Here is a 23,860-nt window from a genome sequence, read left to right on the forward strand (position 1 = left end):
CACTTGCCATGCCTCTTCCCCCTAAGCCCTGGCAACCACTAATTGACTTTCTGTACCTATGGACTGACCTATTCTAGATGTTGCGTATAAACGGAATCATACATTCTGTGATCTTTTATGTCTGGCTTCTTTCACTTAGCATAATGTTTTCCAGGTTCAGCCTCTTTTTAAAGCGAAGTCATATTCCATTGTATGAAAAGACCCTATTTTGTTTCTCCATTAACTTGTGGATGGACACTGGGTTGATTCCATTTTTTGGCTGTATCAGGAATGTTCTGTGAATGTTCACGGACAAGTTCTTTTGTGTGTATGTTTTCACTTCTCTTGGGTATATACTTAGGAGTGGAACTGCTGAGTCATACCGTAACTCTCTGTTAACTTTTTTAGAAACTGCCAGGCTGTTTCCAAAGCAGCTATGCTGTTTTAAGGCTTCATGCTGGAAGGCTCCAATGTCTCTACCTCTTCAATAAAACTTTTCTCTTTTTTTTTTTTAAGTTTTTTAAAATTTTTATTTGTTTTAGAGAAAGGGAATGTACACGCAGGTGAGGGAGGGGGCAGAGGGAGAGGGACACGGAGACTCCCCACTGAGGGCAGAGCCTGACATGGGGCTCATCCCAAGACCCTGAGATGCTGACCTGAGCCGAAATCAAGAGTCTGACACTTAACCAACTGAGGCCCCCCACCCCAGTGCCCCTTGTCTGTCTTCTGTATTCTAGCCATCTTAGTGGGTATCTTTTGGTTTCGGTTTGCAGCTCCTTAATGACAAATGATATTGAGCATCTTTTCAAGTCCTTATTGGCCACCTGTAGATCTTTTTATTTTTAATTTTTTATTTTTTATAAACATATATTTTTATCCCCAGGGGTACAGGTCTGTGAATCACCAGGTTTACACACTTCACAGCACTCACCACAGCACATACCCTCCCCAATGTCCATAACCCCACCCCCTTCTCCCAACCGGCCACCTGTATATCTTGTTTGGAGAAATGTCTGTTCAGATCCTTTGCCATTTTTAATTGGGGTCTTTGTCTTTTTGTTGTTGAGTTGTAAGAGTTCTTCATATATTCTGGATAGAAGTTTCTTATCTCATATGTAAGCAGCATATTGTCTCCTCTGTAATAGGCTCTCTGGCCCTTGTTTATTTCACTTGCTTTGTGATCCTTGTTGAGGGGGTGTCCTATGTGTTTCAGAGTTTCCAATGAGAACTTCTTTTTTTTTTTTTTCTTGTAGGCTTTCTCTTTCCCCCAGCAAGAATTGGCAACAGAGTCAAAGGCAGAAACTAGTGGTTTGGGCTCTGCACTCAACTCCAGTTTGAAATCCAGCTCTGCCCTTTCACCTAACTTCTCTGAGCCTTGGTTTTCCCACCTATACAATGGGAATGCTGGTGCAGATCTATCCACATTATTTTCTTTTTTCTTTTTTCTTTAAGATTTTATTTATTTATTTATTTATTTATTTGACAGAGAGAGAGAGAGAGAGAGAGCACAAGCAGGCAGAGAGGCAGGCAGTGAGAGAAGGGGAAGCAGGCTCCCCGCTGAGCAGAAAGTCCAATGCGGGCCTTGATCCCAGGATCCTGAGACCATGACCTGACCCAAAGGCAGAGGCTTAATCCACTGAGCCACCCAGGTGCCCCACTGCATTATTTTCAAGATTAAATGAGGTAAGGCTGGGCCCTTCACATGCATTATCTCAATTAAGCCTCACAATCAGCCTGTGCTGTAGACATTATTATCCCCATTTTACAAATGAGGAAAACTGAGACTCGGAGCCATCCCTAGAAGGCCTTATTTTCCTTTGAGGTCAGCTACTACGGTATCAAAGATCCAAATATCTATTGTCTGCAATAAAATGAGGCATAGGACAATTCACATACCCATGGACAAGTACTGGGGGGAGGGAGCTCCATTTAAGTGAAAAATTGTCAGTGACTCTGACTTACGAAGTGAAAGCATCTGAATTTCCTTCATGAGCACTTGACCTCAAGCCAAAAATTCCTTATTCTGGTCATTCACACAGCAAACACATGTCTGCCTAAGGTAGAAGCCCACTCTTCAGAACTCCGACACAGAAGTTAGATGACACAGTTTACCCTCTGTTCTCTCAGTACCAAAATGACTGGTTGGTCACCTTGGTCAGAACGTTAAGTTGGCCAATGGCTTCATTTTCAGTGTCTGTTTGCACTGTTTGTGCTACTGGTTTGCTTTTCTGTTGATTCAACCTCATGTAAGGGAAGTAAAGGCATACTAAGTGTCAGACCCTCCACCAGGCACTGGAAAAAGGGTGATGAGTAAAAAGAGACATGGCGCCCACCCACACGTAGCTCAATCAGGTGACGGAGTCAAACACTCAATGAGTCCATCAGCAACAGAGTAAAATGACCGAGTCGCACCAAGAGGAGACTATAAAGGAAACAGATGCAGACTGAGTCAGCACATAGGTAAGGGAACCTACTGAAGATGGGGTGACCTGAGAAGACTGACTTGAGGAAGGAGACATGAAAGCTGAGACCACAAGAATGAGCAGATCCTGGCCACATGAGACATCAAGGGAAGTGGGCTTCCAGCAAAGGAAATGAACAGGACAAAGATGGGGGGAGCAGTTTGGAAAGAGGGAGGTGGAGCAAGGATGAAGGCTCCAAATGGGGCTGGAAAGGCAGGCAGAGGTCAGACCCTGCAGGACTTGGAAGGTCATGATTAAGAACATGCGTGTCTCTCCCAGGGCAATGGGGAGCCAAGGACAGGTTTCTAGCCAAGGTTGCTAGGGGCTCCCAGCCAAGGTCTCTAGGGCTCCCATCCCATCCCCCCACACAAGTGATTTATGTTCTCTTCTCTTATGGCATTTTCAGACAACAAGAAATTTCCAGAAAAGCTACTTCCCACTGTGGTGTCACTGGCTACTAAGGCTTCACTGCTTACCTGTCCCAGGTAACAGAAATGTGCCTTCTATGCCCTGTTAAAGGGGAAGAGGACTCTTGGTTTTTACCCAGGTCTTTTTTTCTTTTTTCTTTTTTTCTTTTAAAGATATTATTTATTTATTTGACAGAGAGAGATCACAAGTAGGCAGGGAGGCAGGCAAGGTGGGGGACGGGGGTGAAGCAGGCTCCCCACTTAGCAGAGAACCCAATGTGGGGCTTGATCCCAGGACCCTGGGATCATGACCTGAGCTGAAGGCAGAGTCTCTAACCCACTGAGTCACCCAGGAGCCCCCCAGATCTTTTTTTTTTTTTAAGATTTTATTTATTTATTTGACAGACCGAGATCACAAGCAGGCAGAGAGGCAGGCAGAGAGAGAGGAAGGGAAGCAGGCTCCCTGTTCAGCAGAGAGCCCGATGCAGGGCTTGATCCCAGGACCCTGCGATCATGACCTGAGCTGAAGGCAGAGGCTTAACCCACTGAGCCACCCAGGTGCCCCCCCTTTTTTTTTTCTTAACAGTAGACATAATCATAAGGAAGAGCAATTGGGCACGGGGAATGTGGAGCACACCAAAGTGTATTTAATAGCTCATTTGTTTTCATCTTCGTCAATCAGCATATGGTATAATTAATAATAATAATAATAATAATAATAATAATATCAATGTAATAGCTAATGCTTACTGTGATATTTACCAAGCGCTGCTCGAGGCATTTTACGTGTATTAACTCATTTAATGCATTATGACCAGGTAACCAAAATATAAAAACAACAACTGACTATGTCTTCCATTGTTATTATTTTGTGTTTGGCGGCTAATTTTGTTTGAGGGTAAATGTGGGATTACTGAGCACGTTTGGTGTTAGACAAGAACAATGAAAACGAACCCATTTTTGACAGGGAGATCAGGAGCACAGATTGGAGGCATATTTGCCCTATTTTTCACATAAGTGGCCCAGTTTTTATTAAATTGGAATCAAGTCAGCTATGTGAAGCTGGGTTATCAACAGTGTATTAAATCTAGCTCTTGGGGTCTTATGGACATAAAGACGTAGTTACCGTAAGAGCTTTGTTGATTAACTTACTATCATTTGGTGATGTCTGTAGCCCCCTTAGAAAGCTGCCTTTGAAAGCAGACACATTATCTGCTTCTCTGTCTCTGAGTCTCAGTTTTCTCGGTGGATACAATTTTTAACCTCCATGAGGATCAGGGTGAAGATTCAGTTATATGATGGCATAAATGGTTAGTCCAGGACCTGGCACAAAGTAGGTACCTCGTGAATATTAACTATTATTTTGCCATAATTATGACTGTGACTAACATAGCCCCTGGTTTACCCCAGCCTCTTCTCATCTCTCTCTCTCTTCCCGCCTTCACTCCTGCGTTTCCTTCTGGGTTTTCTTAAATGCCTTCAGTAAAAAAGCTATTTCCTACCCCCTAGAACTTTGCACATGCTGTCTTCTCTGCCAGCCTTCCTCTTCCCCGCCAGCTCTTTGCAGGCCTGACCCCTTCTCAAGTCTTCACGTGTCAGTCTGCCTACCACCACCTCACTGAGAGCTCCCTCCCTGAGCCCCATTATTCTTGCCTTAATAATGTTCTGTCATCATCTTGTTTATTAACACGTTTACTTATTTTTGGTCTTCACCAGAATGTAAGCTCCACGAGGGTGATGGAGAGCACTGTCTCGCACATAGTTAGTGGTCGACAAATAATTTTTGGATGGATGGATAGATGTCCATCTAGGATAATGGCTCCCAACTCTTCTTGAAATAATCTGGGAAGCTTCCAAAAAAGTATTGATTCAATTGGTCTTGGCGTGGGCTTGAGCACAGGAATTTGTAAAGTCCCTCCAGGTAATTCTAAGGTCAGCTGGGGCTGAGAACCACCAACCCAAGGGAATTTAAAAAAAAAAAAAAAGTACAACTTGGAAGAGCTGCATCTCAGGCCCGCACATGGCAGACACTCCGTAGTGATGCAGACTCATCTGGTAACATGTGGGACATGGCAGGAGCTCTGCTCTAAGAGCAGAGGGAAAGGACAAAGTACTTCCCGTGTTTTTCTAGCTCAGGACAGTGGTGTTTTATCATGTAATGTAAAGTGTCACGAATTTCTAGAATGTTGGATCCCCTCATGTTCAACTTCAGTTAACAAAATTCATGGAGTCACATGGAGTCTCTCCTTCTTGGAAATGTGGATGCCAGGAGTTGCCTGAACCCCCCAATAGGCAACCAGGAGTCGGGGCTGCATAGCCTTGTGACGCAGACTTGCTGCTCCCTGCAGCAGTTTTTGGTTTGGGTTTTTGGTTTTTTAGGGATGTTTTTGGTTTTTGTTGGTGGTGTTATTGTTGCTTAGTTGTTGGGTTTTTGTTTTTGTTTTTGTTTTGGGGGTTGGGCATAGAAACAGTCCCCCTCATTTCCGGTTCCTGACCAACATTCTTTCTGTGAGTATTTGAGTGTCATGTGTCCCTCCAGGGAGGGGATGTATAAATATGCTTGAAACAGCTTGATGCAGTGACCATGACATCGTTAGTATCCATTGCAGGAGAAAGGAATTCGCCCACGTTTCTGTCAAAGTGTGACCGTCGCTGGCTCGGGGCAGCTCACCAAGACCTAGATGCTCTCCTTAGGTTCTGTGATGATTATTACCTTTTGTCACCATAAACCCATGCTTGGAGAAAAGAGAAAATACACTGCTGGGGACTCTTGGGCACCTTGAAAAATGTGTGAAGAGGCCTCATCTGTTCCACATCCTGAGGAAGGTTCATGTGCCTCACAGAAAAAGAGAAAAACTGGAAGGAATCTAAGGTCCCTCTTTTTAACATACTTTGCGTGGTGAGCAGAAATGGCAACTTGCTGTCCAGCATCTTAAAATAAGGGCAGTTGGGCTGGAAAATTAGAAGGTCTATAGCTCAGAAGAAAGCTCCAGGCACCATCCAAGCACCACATCTATGAGTTAGAAGACAATGAACACAGACACAGGGGAAGGATGTGATCTGAGAGAATTTCTGTATGTAGACACTCCAATCTAGATGAGACAAAATTTTATGAGACTATATACATCCCCCCCCAAAAAAAGAGTACATGTAAAAACTGTGAAATGTATGCCTGAGTTAATAGTGTCATATTAATGTTGGTTTCCTAGCTTTTTTTGTTTTAAGGTTTTATTTATTTATTTGACAGAGAGAAATCACAAGTAGATGGAGAGGCAGGCAGAGAGAGAGAAGAAAGTAGGCTCCCTACTTCCCGACGCAGGACTCGATCCCAGGACCCTGAGATCATGACCTGAGCCGAAGGCAGCGGCTTAACCCACTGAGCCACCCAGGCGCCCCGGTTTCCTAGCTTTGACAAAGTACTATGATGACATAAGGCATCATTAGGAGAAGCTTGAGGAAGTGTTTGTGAAAACTCGTGGTATTATCTCTAGTTTGCAACTTCTCATGAGCCTCAATCTATATCAAAATAGAAGCTATAATTTGGAAAGAAAATGAACTGGGAGAAACCAGGAGAAAATTTTGCAATATATGTAATAGATTAAGGTACATTATCTGCTGTGCTATTCAGTACAGTTGCCACTAGCCATAGGTGACTATGGAGTATTTGAAATGTGGGTAGTCCCACAAGTCTTAATGATATTATTTTGGACATGCTAGGTTAAATCAAATACATGTTATTAATTTCCCCTATTTTTACTTTTTTAATGTGGTGACTGGAAAATTTTAAATTACATATGTGGCTCCCATTCTATTTCTGTTGCACAGGGGTGATCTATAATATATAAGAAGTTCTCACAAATCAATAAGAAAAAGACAAACTGATCGTAAACTGGACAAACGTTAAATAAAAAATTCATCAAGAAGAAACACAGTTGACCAATAAACATTCATCCATATATTAAGTATTTATTGATTTCCTATGTTTCAGGCACTGAATTAGTCACCAGAGAGAGTTTTAAACAAGCTGTTCTTAGAAAGTTTCTCTAAGAAAGCGAATGTGCGAGTAGAGGTCTCAAGCACATAAAGATAGCTCAATCTCACCACTGAATCAAAGAAATGTCATTTTGAGATTCTTTGTCACCTGTCAAAATGGCAAAAAAAAAATACATTGATAACACACAGTTTTGGCAAGGATGTGGGGGGAAGGGCGCTTCAATACTATTAGTGGCAGTATAAGTCTGTCTAGCATTTTGGTGGGGCAATTAGAATAAGGATGCCTCCTGAAGCCCACTGTGTAACTGTAACAAACTTTAAATGAGTGACATGGGTAATGGTGAGGAGCAGCCATGTAAGTGACTACTACAGAGCCATTAAAAAGGAGACAACTATGCTCACAAACTGTACGCCTGAAGTTATTTGAAAACAAAAAGTTACCTAAAAACAGTAACAACAAGCACAATGACAATTGAAGATTTCCCCCCAAGGATGCAAGAATTAGGAACTCTATCAATATAACTTGTTATTTTAAATCATGCCTAAGCGGGGCATGGGGAGATGAGAAAGAGATAGATCTAGAAGCACTAGCTTGAAAAGGTACACCACCTGTAATAGAGGAAAAACATAAGTTGCAGAACATATATAATGTAATGCTATTCATATCTTTGGGATAAAGAGAAAACAAAAACTCTGAGTGTGTATGTGCACATAAAATTTATGTAAAATACTGACGTTAATTTCACTATTTATTTTTATTTTTTAATGGGGCAACTAGAAAATTTAAAATCACATACATGCCTCCCATATTACTATTGTACAACACTGATCTACAATATATAAAAAGTTCCCATAAATCAATGAGAAAAGGACAAACTAATAGAAAACTGAACAAAAAATAAATATATCAAGAAGAATTATACTTGGGGCACCTGAGTGGCTCAGTGGGTTTAAGCCTCTGCCTCCAGCTCAGGTCATGATCTTGGGGTTCTGGGATGGAGCCCTGCATCAGGCTCTCTGCTCAGCAGGGAGCCTGCTTTCCCCTCTCTCTCTGTCTGCCTCTCTGCCTACTTGTGATCTCTATCCATCAAATAAGTAAATAAAATCTTTTTAAAAAAGAACTACATTTAACCAATAAACATTCATATACATGTATACATACTTTACCAAACTAGCTATGTGACTCTGTGCAAATCACTTTAAGTTCTCTGTACCTCAATTTTCCCACCAGTAATATGGAACAAAAAAAGCATCTACCTCACACACTTATTATGAAGACTACTGAGATAATTCTTAAAAAGTATTTACCACAGTGCCTGGAACATATAAATACTCAGTAAAAGTTACCTGTTATCATTATTAATTTTGTCAAAGAAAGACTCACAGACCAAAACATTTAGAAAAGAAAAGATTTCACTTAGAATGAAATGCAAGGAAGTCCAACTTCGAAAAGACCAGCTAGCACAACACAAAGTATTTCAAGGAAACAAATGCAAAATTACCAAGGCTACCAAGATTTACAGCAGTCTGTTCATGATTTAAAAACTTAACAAAGCAAAACAGTAACTTTTTCAAGAGATTACAATAGCCACAAAGGAAGTGACCCATGTTTGGGTACCAACATTGCACAAGGCAGAGATGAGGCGGTCTTTGCCAAGATTGATGGGAAGTATTCAAGGGTTTACTATTGGAGCGACGTGGGGTCAAAAAACTGACTCTGTATTCTTGGGTTATCTCAGGGTACAAACTGCTGTTTCTTTATCTTGACCAAGATACATGATGTGCTTAGCCATAACAGAAGCAAGAGAAAGTGTCAGTTTTCCTTTCATGTTATTTGTGGGGGGGGAAAAAATCTAGAAACAAATCTACCAAGCTGCAAGTAATGGTTACCTCTGGGAAACAGGATGGGGAGAAGAGCTTACTATTTACTGGATGTTTCTGTAGCATTCGAATGCTTTATGTGTTCGCAAATTACATCTGTAATATGTAAAAGAACTAATAAGATGATCTAAGCCATCCCATTTCTCTCTGGTTCTTGCACAGCAGATGGGATAGTTTGCTTTCTAAGCTCTTCAGAGAAAGATTTATAAACTATGCGTTTTCTCTACAACCCATTTCCACCACTTCAGTCTGTAGCATCTGTCAGGAGATCCTCTGCAATTCCAATGGGGAAGGGGAAAGAATGATGCCCACCGAATGGAGGAGGGGAGCACTATCTCCCTCTCGTGTCTTCGTTAGATCTCCACCAAACCCTAAGATTCCCCAACGCCTTCAGAGTGAAATCTGGGAGTTCAAAAGTCTCCCACCCTCTTCTCTCCATATCCTTACATTTCCCCCGTAGATGCGCCCCTGGGCAGCCCCTTCTTCTGTGAGTCCAGAGGAGGAAACGGATTCCTTAGAAAACTCCCGGGTGGAGCAGAATCCACAGTGGATACCAAAAAGAACTTCTGTCTGTTTTTCAAACCAACTGAGGCTTCATTCCTAGACAACCCAGGATGTCCCGTAGGAGCCCTGGCGAAAGGGTAGTTTGCAGAGAGAAGGGTCGCATACAAGATGCCAGATGGTCAGCAAGCGATGTAGGTTGAGTAAGACTCACTCATGGCTTGGACCCAAATGCCCCTCGGCCAGGCCACCAGCAGAGCCCTGCAAAGAAGAGACTCTAGAAGCACCGATCTCCCTTGTGCTTACGGACACAGAGAGAGATGTGTCTCTCAGCATGTCACCGACTTGCTGTCCTTCCTACTCGGGAACATGAAACTGGATTTTTTCACCAAACAGCCAGGAGTTGATGATATTTGGGGAAAGGAGGGGTCTCGTTATTTTTCCACTGATCACAACAACACGAGTGGATTGCCAGGATGGAACACCTCTCAGAACTGGGTTCTCCAAAGCAGCATGTAGGGTAACAGTCACTTGAGGAGCATCTGAATCTATATCATTTTAAACTGGACTGTGAAAAATATGAAAATTAAGAAATAAGCTGGATTGTGAGCTCAGCATTCAGGGGGCTCTAAGATTCTATGCAGTGACTTTGATCTAAAACAAAGCTTCTCAAACTTGGTTCCTCAGAGATGCTGCTCCAAAAAGGGGCAGAGCCTGATCATCTCTGACTCTGGTAAATAGCCCAGATGAGTCTACCCCGAAGACCTCTCAGTGCTGGAGGAAGAGCAAGACAGACAGCGGAAATTCACAATAAAAGCTAACATTTGTTGCACATTTAGTATGGACTGGGGCAATGCTCACCATTAACTCACTGGCTTTAACTCATAACTCGCTAACTCCTCCACTGTGAAGAAGGTGCTTACCACCGTCTCCAGTTTACAGATGAGGACACCAAGTCTTGATAAGTTGCTCTCATTCTCATAGCGGCTAACACATGGAATTTGAATTCAGCTCTTTGAGATTAGAGCCCATGCTCTGTTGCACACTTCCTTGGAATTAATCTTAAATTGGTGGGCACCTTGACCCTCAGGGCATTAAATATATCTATCTGGACCAAAGGGTTTCAATCCTAAGAAGCTTAAAAAATATATACTGTACAGCAACACAAGTGTCCATCGACAGATGAAGGGATAAATGTGACAGTTTACATACAGCGGAGTAAGAGTCAGCCTTAAAAAGGATGGAGATTCTGGGCGCCTGAGTGGCTCAGTGGGTTAAAGCCTCTGCCTTTGGCTCAGGTCATGATCCCAGGATCCTGGGATCGAGCCCCACATCAGGCTCTCTGCTCAGCAGGGAGCCTGCTTCTGTTCCTCTCTCTCTGCCTGCCTCTCTGCCTACTTGTGATCGCTCTGTCAAATAAATAAATAAAATCTTAAAAAAAAAAAAAAGGAAGGAGATTCTGACCCATGCTACAACACAGATGAACCCTGAGGATATTGCTAAATGAAATAAGCCAGACACAAAAGGACAAATACTATATGATTCTTACATGCGGTACCTAGAGTGGTCCAGTCCATAAGACAGAAAATAGAATAGCAGTTGCTGGGGGCCAGAGGCTGGAAGAATGGGAAGTCAGGATTTAATGGGAACAGAGTTTCACTTTGGGAGGACAGATGGTGGGGACGGTGAACAACAACAAAGTGAACACCACTTAATGCCACTGAACTATTCACTTAAAAATAGTAAAAATGGTACATTTCATGTATATTTCACCACTTTTTTTTAAGATTTTATTTGTTTATTTGACAGACAGAGATTACAAGTAGGCAGAGAGGCAGGCAGAGAGAGAGAGAGAGGGAAGCAGGCTCCCTGCTGAGCAGAGAGCCCGATGCGGGACTCGATTCCAGGACCCTGAGATCATGACCTGAGCCGAAGGCAGTGGCTTAACCCACTGAGCCACCCAGGCGCCCACCACTCTTTTTTTTTTTTTTTTTTTAAAGAAAACTGGTATCAGGCCCCCATATCAATTAAATCAGAATCTCTCCAGGACATCTGTATTTAAAACAAACCAACACTAGCCAGATGTTTCTAATAAATACTCAGGGTTGAACACACACTCCAGAATTCAGGGCTCAGAATTCTGGAATTCTTCCTGCTAGAAGTTCTGGATGTCACTGCAGGTCCCTGCCTTCCCATTCACACCTGATACCTGAGCACAAGCCCCCTTCACGGCCGAGACCTCCAGCTTGTTGCAAAGGTGGCCAGAATCCAAGAATTAATGGAAGGCTCTAGAAGTGGGAAGCTCAGCTGTACACTAGGTGTTTCCCTGGCTTGTAATTGTCTGCATGTGCCTAATCCTCCTTCACAGTCCTGGAAGAGGAGCAATTATTACCAACATGCTGTGATTTCAGGCTCGGGAAGAGAGGTTCCACTGAAATCGAAAATTACCCGCACTGATCAACCTCTGTCCGTAACTCATGAATACATATTTCCAGTCTTCCTTCAGCAGCACCAGAACCTCTGGGGGAGCCTTAGCAGTAGGAGTCATGATAAAGAGGGCTTATTGTAAGATTGTTCAGCTGTCCCGGCCATCCGCTCAGCAGCAAACATTCTCTGAGCACCTCCTCTTTGCCCCCAAACAAACTCACATCCAGTAGAGAAATGGGTATATTCATTCACCCCCTCAGCCAGTCCTTATTTCTGGAATTCTACAAGGTAGCAGACACTGCTCTAAGTACAAGCAACAAAGGCGATATTTAAAATATTCAACAAGTATTCAAATATTCAACAAAATATTCAATGAGGAAGGACGTTCTGCTGGGCCCAGTCGTAAGCCTTAAGTTGCTGGAACGGTGGGGACTCGGAGGTGGCGGACCAGGATGGCTGGGATTTGAGGAGGGGTAACTGCTATTTACCAGCCAGTATAGAAATAGTCGACTATTTTACCAGCTGGGAAAGCCATATGAATAGGTACCCACTGATAGTGTGGCTTGGGGAGAGAAGGGGACAATTCAATCAGAGACCTCATGGATTGAAGATCTAGGGCAGGAGAAGCGAACTTTTTCTGTAATGGGCCAAGTAGTCACTATTTCAGGCCTCAAGGGCCATATGGCCTCTGATGTGGCCACACAACTCTTGCAGCATGAAAGCAGCCACAGACAATAGTAAACAGATGAGTGGGGCTGTGTTCCAAACCAAGTTCATTCATAAAACAGCAGGCTGGATTTGGCCCATGGGCCAGGGTTTACAAAGCCCATTCTGCTGGATGAGATATGCACACTTGTTCGTTATACAAATATTTCTTCAAGCATCCTCTTCATGACAAATACGGCACTGGGCAGGGTATACCTTACTGAATGAAAGGTAAATGGTCCCACATAGCAATATTCTAATGGGAGAGGCCAAAGCAATCCTTTCAATGTCGTATAGTAAATACTAAGATGAAGGTAATAGAGAAATCCAGAAGGGGAAGAAGTCAACCCAGGAATCCAGGGAGGGCTTCCTGGAGGAGGTGACAACCATGTTACCTGCGCAGATCAGTCTGCGAAGCACGTGTCTTTCCCTGTGGGTCATCTGTCATCACCAGCTTTTCCTTTGTGTCTCCCAGTCTCTGAACAGCTACAACGAGGGAGACATCGAGGGATCCAAGCGGCTCGGGAGGAATGCCAAGTGGGTGGCCATCGCCTCCATCATTATCGGCCTTCTCATCATTGGTATTTCTTGCGCAGTTCACTTCACAAGGAAGTAAGTCGGCTTTTTTGAATCCCTCCCAATATAGAACGCCTTCTCCTGAGTGCCCACAGCCATCTGTGAGGACAGGTTAGGTTATGTTCCAAGAGCAAACAATCCCAAACAAAGGAGTTTTCATTTTTATTTCACTGGTGGCACATAAGCCAGGGAGCTTTGTGGAGGGTCTCTCCTCTACCCAGTCACTCGGGGTCCTGCCTATCCAAAGCCCCACTGTCCTTCAGCTGCTCTATCTAGAACCCAGATCAGTAAACTTTTTCTACAAAGGACCAAAGAGTGAATATCATTGGTGTCTATCACCATCACATGTCACTACTTAACTCTGCCCTTTCAGCACAAAAGCAGCCATAGACAGTATGCAAATGAATGAGTACGGCTATGTTCAATAAAGTTTTATTTACAGATATTTAGCCCAGGGGCCACAGTTTTCCAACCTCTGAGAGAGGAGCGAGGAGGACCAGTGAAACCCACTTGGATTTGCAATGCCTCGGCCCTGGAGTGACAAATGTCCCTTGGGCTCACAATGTATTAGCTAAAACGAGTCACACAGTTCCACCTCTTCATGAGACAGAGGGAAATGTGGGGGAATCAATGGAATATTAGGATTTTTGCTTGCTCTGCCTTGCCATCCGATCCGCTAAATGATTTCATGATTTAGACTACCAGTTCTGCGTCAGGGTAGAAGGGTGGCCACATATTTTTGGTATGGCCAACATGCTCTCATCTCATAAAGAGGCGGCTGCCATTGCTATCTCTCTCCCGATTTGGACGAATTTATCCTCATTTCTCAAGCCAGCTGAGATGGGTTGAATCTGCTACAATCACTGACACTTCCCATTGGAGGCTTGACAGAGGGCAAGGTCATGTGACAGATGACCAAGGCCCAGAAACGACAAGCCCAGATCCATCTCTGTCTCACCGTGTCCCTCCTGGCAGGGAAGATAAGGATTCTGAGATGTTCTTTAGCTCTTCAGCCAGAGCAACACAGTGAGCTGCACACCATTTCCCTCAAGCTGAGAAGGTCGGCCCCTTTGGCTTAGTTTCAAGAAAGGCTCACATGGTGGGCAAGGGAGGAAGGGGACACCCGTGAGCCTGCCAGATGGGCCAAGGCAACCTGGGCAGCCAAGAGGGTAGTGCAATGTCACAGGAGCTCAACTTCCTATCAGACAAGCCAGACCCGGCGGCAATTGGGACAGCTGGATGGGGCGCAGATAGGAAGACAAAAGTGTCACAGAGGAAAAAATAGATGTTTTAGACCAAAGAGAGAAGAAAAGGACAGTGGAACTTCAAGAGAAGCACAAGGTATCTCGCCTACAAGACGGAAAATGGACGATGTTGGCCTATGAAGATGGTCAGAGAGCAGGTATGCACACACTCAACTTCATTCTTTAAGGAAGGCATCGCGTGCTTGTGTGTGAGCACGGGGCTGTGGAGTGCGGAGCTCAAGGTGTTATAGGTATTATAATGCAGGTTTAGTACCAGAAGTCCTGGGTTTCCCCCTCTGCCACTTACTGACGGTGAGACTCTCAGCCAAGTGCTAAACTTCCATTTCTTCTTCCGTAAAATGGGGATTATAGTAGTATCCTTTGAACAAAGCGATCGTGAAGGTTCGTTAGATGACCAGCACACATACAGCACAGTGTCTGTTCCTTAGTTAGTTCCCCAAAAAGGTAAACCATTTACTAATGCTATTATTACTACTGTTACCAGTTATCAACCTGGCTGGGGGAGGACCTCAGAATTTAAGATGCTACCAAACAGAGTTCAAGGCTTTGTTAAAGCCTTGAGCTCAACAACTGCTCATGAGCTCAGTTCAAAGGATGGTGTTCCAGGGGAACGAGGCCAAGTCTTGGCCTAACTCCCAGGGACTTGGGAAGATACTTACTGCCCAGATCAGTGTTGAGCTGGGTTCTAATAATAGTAGCTGACACTGACACAGAATTTAGCCCAGGCCAGCTACTGTCTGAGCTCTTAGGTGAGTTAATCCCCACTGGATCCCCACAGCAACCCCATGAGATGGGTATTGTGGGTATTATGCTCACTTTGCAGATAAGGAAAATGAGACATGCTTGATGTCTCACACCTCACACCTGGTTAGCGATAATGGCAGGGTTGAACCTGGGATAATCTGGCTCCAAGAGCTGTTTAAGCTCTTGTTTAAGCTGTGTTCTTTACCACAATGCCACACTGCCTCTAGGCCAATAACTAGTGTCCGTAACAAAAATCAGTGGATAGTACTCGCCTTGTGGCTAGCTCCAGAACTGATATATACGGGGGGGGGGGCGGGGGGGGTTATGGGGAAGCTTCAACTTGAAAAATAAAAAATGTGTGATAAGACAGCACCAAGGGTGGGCGCCTGGGTGGCTTAGTGGGTTAAAGCCTCTGCCTTTGGCTCAAGTCATGAGCCCAGGGTCCTGGGATCAAGCCCTGCATCGGGCTCTCTGCTCAGTGGGGAGCCTGCTTTCCCCTCTTTCTCTGCCTGCCTCTCTGCCTACTTGTGATCTCTGTCAAATAAATAAATAAAATCTTTTAAAAAACAAAAAAAGGCAGCACCAAGGGTAATAAAATCAAAACACTGCAGGAGGTACACAAGAAACATACATGAATGGAGTGGCCTGGTTGTGGAGCTATAGGGAGTGGTGGGGACTGTGGTGTTCCAGAGCATGGTTCAGCTGATTGTGACCACTTAGAATGCAGACCCCAGGAAGCCCATTTTTCAAAAAAAACACTGGAAAGGTTTTTCATCTCAGATCTCCTGGGTTTTGGATCTTGGCAACCAATTCACAGCATTTAAGCATAGGATGAGGGTCAAAAACAAAACAAAAGGAAAAAAATTACAAAACCACATTCCAGCCTGGACATTATCTACTTTGCAGTCTCTGGCAGGCAATGTGGCTTTCAGAGATCAGTATGTCCATTAGATACCATCCAAGAAGTTTCACAAGGGACCCAGAAGTCCTCATATGTGGGGACTTTCTCCATTCTTAATATCATTGTTTCCATCTGGAGACCAAGCATCAATGTGGATAAGCTTGGGACTGAGGTTCTCTTAACAGCTGTAAATGATGGAGAGGAAGTCGCCCCTTCCATCCCTTCTTGCTAAGAAGCAGTGTTTCACAGCAGTTAGAGCCTGGCCCTCATCTCTGGCTTCACCAGAATTCAAATCCTAGTCCCACCACACAGATCACCCTGGCAAGTTACTAAACTCTTGTCAGCCTCAGTTTCCATATCTGTAAAGTGAAGCTAGAATTACTTCCTCACCTGTATGGTTGGTTCTTTTAGATACCCTTCTCTCTCTGTTATCCAAGAAAACAAAAATGTTTTCCAGAGTTAGAATCCCATGGAGAATCTCAAATTTAAAGGCTTTGTCGTGTGTGTGTGTGTGTAAGAGAGAGCAAGAAACTAGCCCTTAGAGAATGAAATCAATTCTATCTTCTTAAGACCAATAACAGGCGAATTTTTCAGTAATCCTTTGAAATAAAATTTCCCAACCCTGGGAGGAACTGAGCAGCAATGTGGAATTACTATGGCAGAGGTTCCCAAACTTTGAGCTGCATGCAAGTTACCTGGGGAGATTTTAAAGAAGTGGACATCAGGGCCCCATCTCAAAGTACTGAAAGTCATTAAATCAGCAGTGAGCCCCAAGAATCTGCATTTGCCAGCTCCCCGTTCCCTGGGGAGCTCCCCCTGGGGAACGGGTCTGGATGCAGGAGGTCCCCACCATACTCTGCCCAACCTCCTCCCTCCTGAACGCAAAAGGAAGAATGTGCTAACAGCAAATAGCCTTTAACAGAGGGACCAGTCTTCATTTCCATCAGCAAATTCATCACCCAAAAGGTGTTATGTCTCACTCATTGCCAGGGAAGGGAGTCAAATTATGGCCAAGGAGTGGGACATACCCACGGAAAGGCTCTTTTGCAACAATCCTCAAGGCAGTCAAGGTTTCCGCTGAGGGGATCTGGGGAAGTCTGGTGTTAGAGGAGCCCAAGCCCAGATTTGAGGCAAAAAGCTTTGAGTAGGTAACTTTTCTGAATTTCACTCAAAAGAATTAAGTAAACACTGGCCTTTTAAAAACTATGAGGTCCTGCCTTTATTTTATGTTTTTTAAGATTTTATTTCTTTATTTGACAGAGAGAGAGATCACAAGTAGGCAGAGAGGCAGGCGGGTGGGGGAGCAGGCGTCCTGCTGAGCAGGAGCCTGATGCGGGGCTCGATTCCAGGACCCTGGGATCATGACCTGAGCCGAAGGCAGAGGCTTTAACCCACTGCACCACCCATGCGCCCAGAGGTCCTGCGTTAAAAAAAAAAAAAAAAAAAAAAAAATTCTTTATCCTAATCAACAACACTGTAACTAATCCCAAAGTCCCTGCCTTTCAAAAAAAATTTCTCTGTATCCTTATCAAGAGAACTGCAACCCATCTCTTCTCCCCCAGATGATGGAAATTCCAGGTGGACAGACTGGGATCATCTTTACCCAAACTCAGAAAAATGTCTCATTCATCCTAATTTCACAGGATATCTCTGCAAGCCATGTGGCGGTTGGAGCAAAGAAAAATAGAGTGTCGTGACATGAAATCCACAAGGACTTGGAATCATTGACCCTAAAACATTCAACAGCTTGGGATAGGAAGCAGTGCTCTCAGAAGAGAAGCATTCTGGTGCCGACTGAAGCAGAAATCTGCAGGCTCTCAAAGCCAGAAAATTCCCTATTCTCCAGCTGCTAGGGAAAGAGGAGAAATGAATCGCACGGAGCCCAAACATTTAAATATTGCTGTGCTCTCTCTATTGATCGAATCATTCAAGTTCCCTGCCTAAATCAACCTGTCTATAGGCTTTCGCTTTCTGCTGGTGTCTTGAGGATTCAAGCAAAGTGAGGTTGTTCCCGTCGTGTTTCCCAAAGACTTGGAAACATCTATGACAGATTTAACTGGGATATTTGTAAAAAATGCAGATTCCTGGTCTCCAATCCAGACACCAAGTATACCTGAAACTCCCCTCCCAAATAGTTTTAGGTATTCTGAACTTCTAGAGCCATTCTTCTAGGGCCTCGCATATAATGGAGAACATTCTTGCCTGTGTGAACATATGTCACAAAACAGGACTTTTTTACATCCTTAAGCCTGGTAGAAGCTTCAGACCCTGCTGCTTCCTCCCCACTCCCTAGAAACTTTACATGACTCCCAGGTTTGTTCTTCCCTCTCTTCTCATGATCAAGCTTATGGTCACATATCTGATGCCTTATAGAATTCTGTGGGACTTCCTTAGCAGCAAAAACAGTTGACCATGATAAAGCTTGGATATAAGGTAGACGAGTGTTGCCCACCACAAATATGACAGTTGACATTCAGGGCACTTTTATCTTACTCAGGGGAGTGAGGTTCAAATGTCGGGACATCATAGGAACTTGGAGGATCATCAAAATTCATCTTGGAAGCATCCCTAGTGGGATGCCCTCTTAAGAGATTCACACCCTGTATCCTGGTCAGCCCAATACAGCCAATGTTCCCACCAGTGTTGGAAGAGACGGCATCCCTTGGGTTGAGCATGGGCTCAAACAGCTGGCTGTTTAGGGGTCATGGCATATGTTCAACACTGGAACCAGGCTCTAAGCTCACACAGAAGAAATAGGAATCAAATGCCCATCTGTGCTCGTGAGCACTGACCCTGGTGATGGCCAGAATCTTCAGCTCCATTTTCTTTTGGAGAAACATGAATGGTCCTTTCACCATACGTTAAATGCATATACAATGCAACTCCGCTGAACTTATACCTCTGGATGGCCTTGTAGGTCTCTAAATAGCCAAGCATACACTTACCATGTATTAAAAATGCTTGTCTGTCATTCTTAGCAATGAAAGCCTTCGTGCTCCAAAGTTTCCATTAAAGAAAAATGTGACCTCCTAACTGGATTAAGGATCCCATGGCAGTCCCCCATTAGCCCACATAAAGTTAGCAGATGTTAACCCATTATGCACTGGTAAAGCTTAGGTCTTACAAACAAACTGGCATAAGTCCTTTGCTGGCCACAAAATATCCTTCAATTGTATTAGGATTGGAAGCAAGCATATGCATCAAGGTGGGCAAGAAGCAAGAAGCTGACCTTTTTGCAAAAACGTAAAAGCAAATCTATCTTCTTTCCTACATGATGGGTTGGAGTATAAAACTTCCTGCATAGTTGTGTCTTCAGATAATTCTTTGATCTTATGATGAAAAATGGGGAACATTACCTACTTCCAGAAGTCACACCTAAGTCATCATCAACAATGGAAAGATTTTGGCTTTGAAAAGGTTATAAACTGGTGGACTCTGGCAAAGAAATCAAAATAACCATGAAAAAGATGTTTGACCTTCCCAGTAACCAGAACAATACAAGTAAAAGTGACAATGACACACTTCTTTTTTTTTTTTTTTTTTTTTTGGTCTGCCAGATTGAAACAATTAAAAAGATGGATAACATCAAGGTTTGCAAGAGTGTGCAGAATTAGATACAACACTCTTGGCAGAAGAGTAAACTGGGACAGTGTTTGGGAGGTCAAGTTGGATACGTGTATTAAACTTTAAAATCCATCAGCCACCCACTCAGCAATTCTACTTCTGGATAGCCTCCCTAGATACAAGTGCACAAAAAGGATGTAGAACAGTGGCTCTCTTCCCTAGCTACACATTAGAATCGCCTGGGGAGCTTTAATGAACAAACAAAAAACAAAACAAAAAAAAACAAGAAACAATGTCCAGGGCCCACCCTGAATCAGTTAAATCAGAATCTCCAGTGATAGGGCCGGGCATTGGTAGGTTTTAGGGCTCTCCAGAGGATTCTAATGCAGACAGGGTAGAGGACCAAAAATGTACAGGAAAGTTCATTGCAGCTCTGTTTGAAATAGGGGAAACCATGAAACCATCAATGGCCATTGATGGGGAAATGATTAAATCCACAGTGGTTTATTCATAGGATGGAATGCCACACTGCAGCTTACACATGGATAATCTCCCATACTATGGCTTATGAGGCCTCACATGATCTGGCTGCTGCCTCTCTGTCTTCATCTCCCAGCACACTGCCTCTCCCTCCCCCACTTCAGCTACACTGAGTATGCTCCTGCCACAGGGCCTTTGCACTTTCTGGTTCCTCTACCTAGAATGTCCTTCCTCCTAATATCCACATGGCTTGTTCCCATCTTTCCTTGAGATGCTTGCCCCTTTGTTAGCAGAGAGGCTACCGCTGACCATCTTCTCTAAAATAGCACCCACAGCCCCGCCCTCCTTCCCCTGGTCCCCTTATCCCAACTTTACTTTTCTTCCTAGTACTTACCACTCCAGGAGAAACCAAATATATAATATAAATTATACATAATTTCTATAATATACTGATATATAATTATCCATTTTATATATTAACATACACATAATCATATATACTTTTATGGTCTCTCTCACCCTACTGGAATGAAAACCAAAAACACTTTCATTGCTGTCACTGTCCATAATAATAGAGCATAAAGCCTCAGGATGTTCACTTTGAAGCTAATCTGTCGGGTTTTAAATGCAGGTCCCACCTCTAAGTAGATGTGTGCTCTTGGGCACATTTTTTTAACCAGTCTGTGCCTTAGTTTTCTCATCCATAAAGTGGGGATAAAACAGTACCTAGCCCGCAGAACTGTGAAGATTAAATTGTGCCTGACACAGTGCCTGGCACGTGGTACTCACCATGTAATTGTGGGACACCTGTCCTCACCAGCATCTAGAACACTGCCTGCCATGTAAATATTTATTGAATAAATTAATGCATGAATATATATATCATATGTATGTTACATAACATACATGACACATACATACAGTATACGGGCATAACATTATCCCATTTAGATAAACGCACACAAGATGAATTTCTGAGTGCACACTTATGGATTTAAGTGCAGAAAAAAACACCTGGAGGGCGTACACAAAATCCTAACGGTGCTACTAGCCCGAGGAGGAGAATGGGGTTCAGAAACGCTCACGAAGCGTTTTGTTGCATCTGTACCATTTGTGGGTTTGTTTTTTTTTTTTTTTTTTTGCATGCACCAAGTGTAAAAGTAAATACGTTTCCAGATAACGATGTTTCTCAAAAGGAAGCCAGTGCTTAGACTCAAAAACACAGATGTGCCGGACTTCTCCTAGAGAGAATGGAAGCCCTTGGGCCAAGAAGGCTTGGGCCTGTGCACGTGCTCTCTCTCTCTCTTTCTCACTATCTGTTTGTCCCACACAGAGCCTGAGAAGTCAGCAGTCTACTGCGAGCACGGAGGACAGACCTCATCCACACACACACCCACAGGAGTTTCCAAGGAATGGACCCTTGACTTCAAGACTATGAGATCTCCTCCTCCAGCAATTTCCAGAGGCAGGTCCCTGGCAAATGAACTTTGAAAAAAAGAAAAAGAAAAAGGAAAAAATCTCCAAAATGAAGGAAAACCAAGTAGTACTGCTAGAACAGCCAGTCATTGATTAGAAAAAGAAAAGAAAAACTCAAGTCTCACTCTCTGAGTTTAGTGAAAGCCTCTGTGTCCATTCCTCTCTGCAGAGATGAGCCTCGGGAAATCTCAGTATTCTAATGGGGGGGGGGCACGGGGGGTCCAGATCTGGCGGGAGGCAGGAGGTCCTAGGAAGAACAACGGGTACCGGTGTCTGCAAAGTCGGGCACAAACACTTGCAGCATGTTTCAAGTTGTCCGACAGAGTGGAATCTGTGCTTTTGTTTTTCCTTTTATTTTTGCCTGTTGGATCTAGTGGGTCCTCCTCCCCATCAGCTGCTCCCCGCCACAACCCCCAGAGTTCAATCGCTCCCCAAAGAAACCAAGGAAAGGGCTTTTTGGCCTTTTGTCCTGACCTCGATCTTCCTACAGTCCCCTCCCTTGCTTGCATCCACCTCTGTTCCCTCACTTCACTTAAAGATTCTGAGAATGTACTTCATGGTCAATTCTAGGTATAGGAAAACCTTTCCCTTTCCCAGTTTTGGGAATAAACTGGCTGTGTTTTAGGAATGTGCTTTTTTCAATCTCTTTCTCTCTCTCTTTTTAACAAGTCTCAAACACGATCTTTGATTTTCCCGGATGCCAACCTGGAAATGCCATGCACTGTATTTCCTTTTTGTCAAAGGTAACCCCTTCAGGTGTGATCGTACTGGTTTAATGATGCCATTATTCTGCCCGCCAAAACACGCCAACCCAGAGTTTCACAGAACGCAAGGCATATAGCTAGTGGTACTCAAGATAATTTTCAAGACAGTTCTAAGACCCAACATTAAGTGATACCAATTGCAAAGTATGTTTCCCCTTTCCTAGTCTTGTCCAATGCCGATTACACCAAAGAGAAAACTTTCATTTAGTGCTCGTGGGTCCTCAACACCTTTCCATGACTATAGCTCTTTTCCCTTCTTCATAAAGAAAGAGCAGGCCTCAGGTTCAAAGTCGAGATAGAACTTAAGAACATAGTCGTGTTTTCGTTGTATTTCTTTTATTAATCGCCTTCTATTTACCGTTTCCCCATAGGGATGGGATCTGTTGTTTCTGTTCAAATACACTTACTTAAGGAAAATAAGTGTACTCAAAGAATATATCAAGGAGTTAACACAACGGGTGATATGTATACATGGCAAAAATAACTTCAAGAACTCATATAGAAACACAGTGGTAATGAACTTTCCTAAGCAAAAAAATGGCAGCTTATTCTAAGGAATAAACAGAGGCTGAGAAAACACTTGCATCCCGATGCCTTTTTGCCACTAACTCGCTATGTAAGCTGATTTTAGGCAAGTTTCTTAGCCTCTCTGTGCCTCGAGTTTCTTCACCTGGAAATGGACATAAAAATACCTGCCTACATACCTCAGAGCGTTGTTACGAGAATGAATCATCGTCATCAATGGGAATGCCCCTGGAGGGAGATTCTAAGTGCTATCCAAATACAAAGCATTGTTCTTAGATTACTATAAATCTCAGGCTGTTTGTTAAAATCCTGGACCCTAGCAAAACAATCAACGTTGATGGATGTCAGATACCGTCTGTCCCTTCACCTGGATGTCTGCCATGAGCCAGCACTTGTCCCAGGAGGAAATGGAATCAGGGCCATGAATCTCTCAGCACGCAGGGACCCCAGCCTCATTCCAGTGTATTGGGTCCTGATTTGTTTCAGACACCTCGGTTCTTGTCTGTGTTTGGGTCCCCGATCTTTTACCCAACTCAAATGAGAAGCGTTGCTGAGAGGCAGAATAAAAATGGTTTTAAGTAAGTCTGTTTACCATGGTGTGTAAGTTGTGTTTTCTTGGTGCTCCCAACCTTCTAGAGATTCCCATAACCACAGTGGGCTCCCTGTAGGAAGGAACACAGAGAAGCTGGGGGTGGGGCTGGAGAACAGTTGACTCAGAAATGCCCTCCCAGGAGGCACTGAAACTGTTCCTTCCACTTAAGTCACTAAAGGAGTTCCCTGGGACCCACAGGGGCCTGATTTTTGCTGGGCCCTCAGAACCCGGCAGAGAGCTTTCATACTGATAAAATAAGGTGAAGGTCTTCTCCAGGGCTTCCTGCAAGGGTGAGATCATCCCTGCACCACTCCAAAAAGTAGTGAGAAAAAAGACTGACCAAGGGCAGGGGACACGTTCAGCAGCCATGACCACCCCCCTCTCCCCCTCAAAAAAAGGCTAGACCAAAAAGTAGAGTTTACTGGTTCCTCTAACTGAAAATTCCAGAAATAACTTCAGGCATGGCTGGATCTCGGCACTCCGCATTAAGAAATTCTCCCTACCTATTTCTCATCTTCAACTTCCTGAGTTCATTTTGGTTTCGTGGTGGCTGTAACGGCTGCCAGCAGCTTCCAGCTTCTCCCACCAGCTCAGCAATGTGAGCTGTCTTTCCCCTAA

The 23,860-nt window shown here is 43.8% G+C and overlaps 1 protein-coding gene across 1 annotated transcript in view; it reads left to right on the forward strand.

The window, feature by feature from the left end:
• Nucleotides 1-23,223, forward strand: part of TMEM233 (transmembrane protein 233) — a 37,825-nt gene extending 14,602 nt beyond the window's left edge. The window contains exons 2-3 of the mRNA XM_004753335.3: nt 12,831-12,967; nt 21,219-23,223. Coding sequence (XP_004753392.1) covers nt 12,831-12,967; nt 21,219-21,225 — 144 coding nt within the window. The 3' untranslated portion in view covers nt 21,226-23,223. The remainder of the gene's footprint in view (nt 1-12,830; nt 12,968-21,218) is intronic.
• Nucleotides 23,224-23,860: the final 637 nt, after the last annotated feature.

The sequence above is a fragment of the Mustela putorius genome, unplaced genomic scaffold (assembly GCF_011764305.1).
Source record: "Mustela putorius furo isolate JIRA1106 unplaced genomic scaffold, ASM1176430v1.1 tig00537248_pilon_pilon_pilon, whole genome shotgun sequence".
Classification (NCBI taxonomy): Eukaryota; Metazoa; Chordata; class Mammalia; order Carnivora; family Mustelidae; genus Mustela; species Mustela putorius.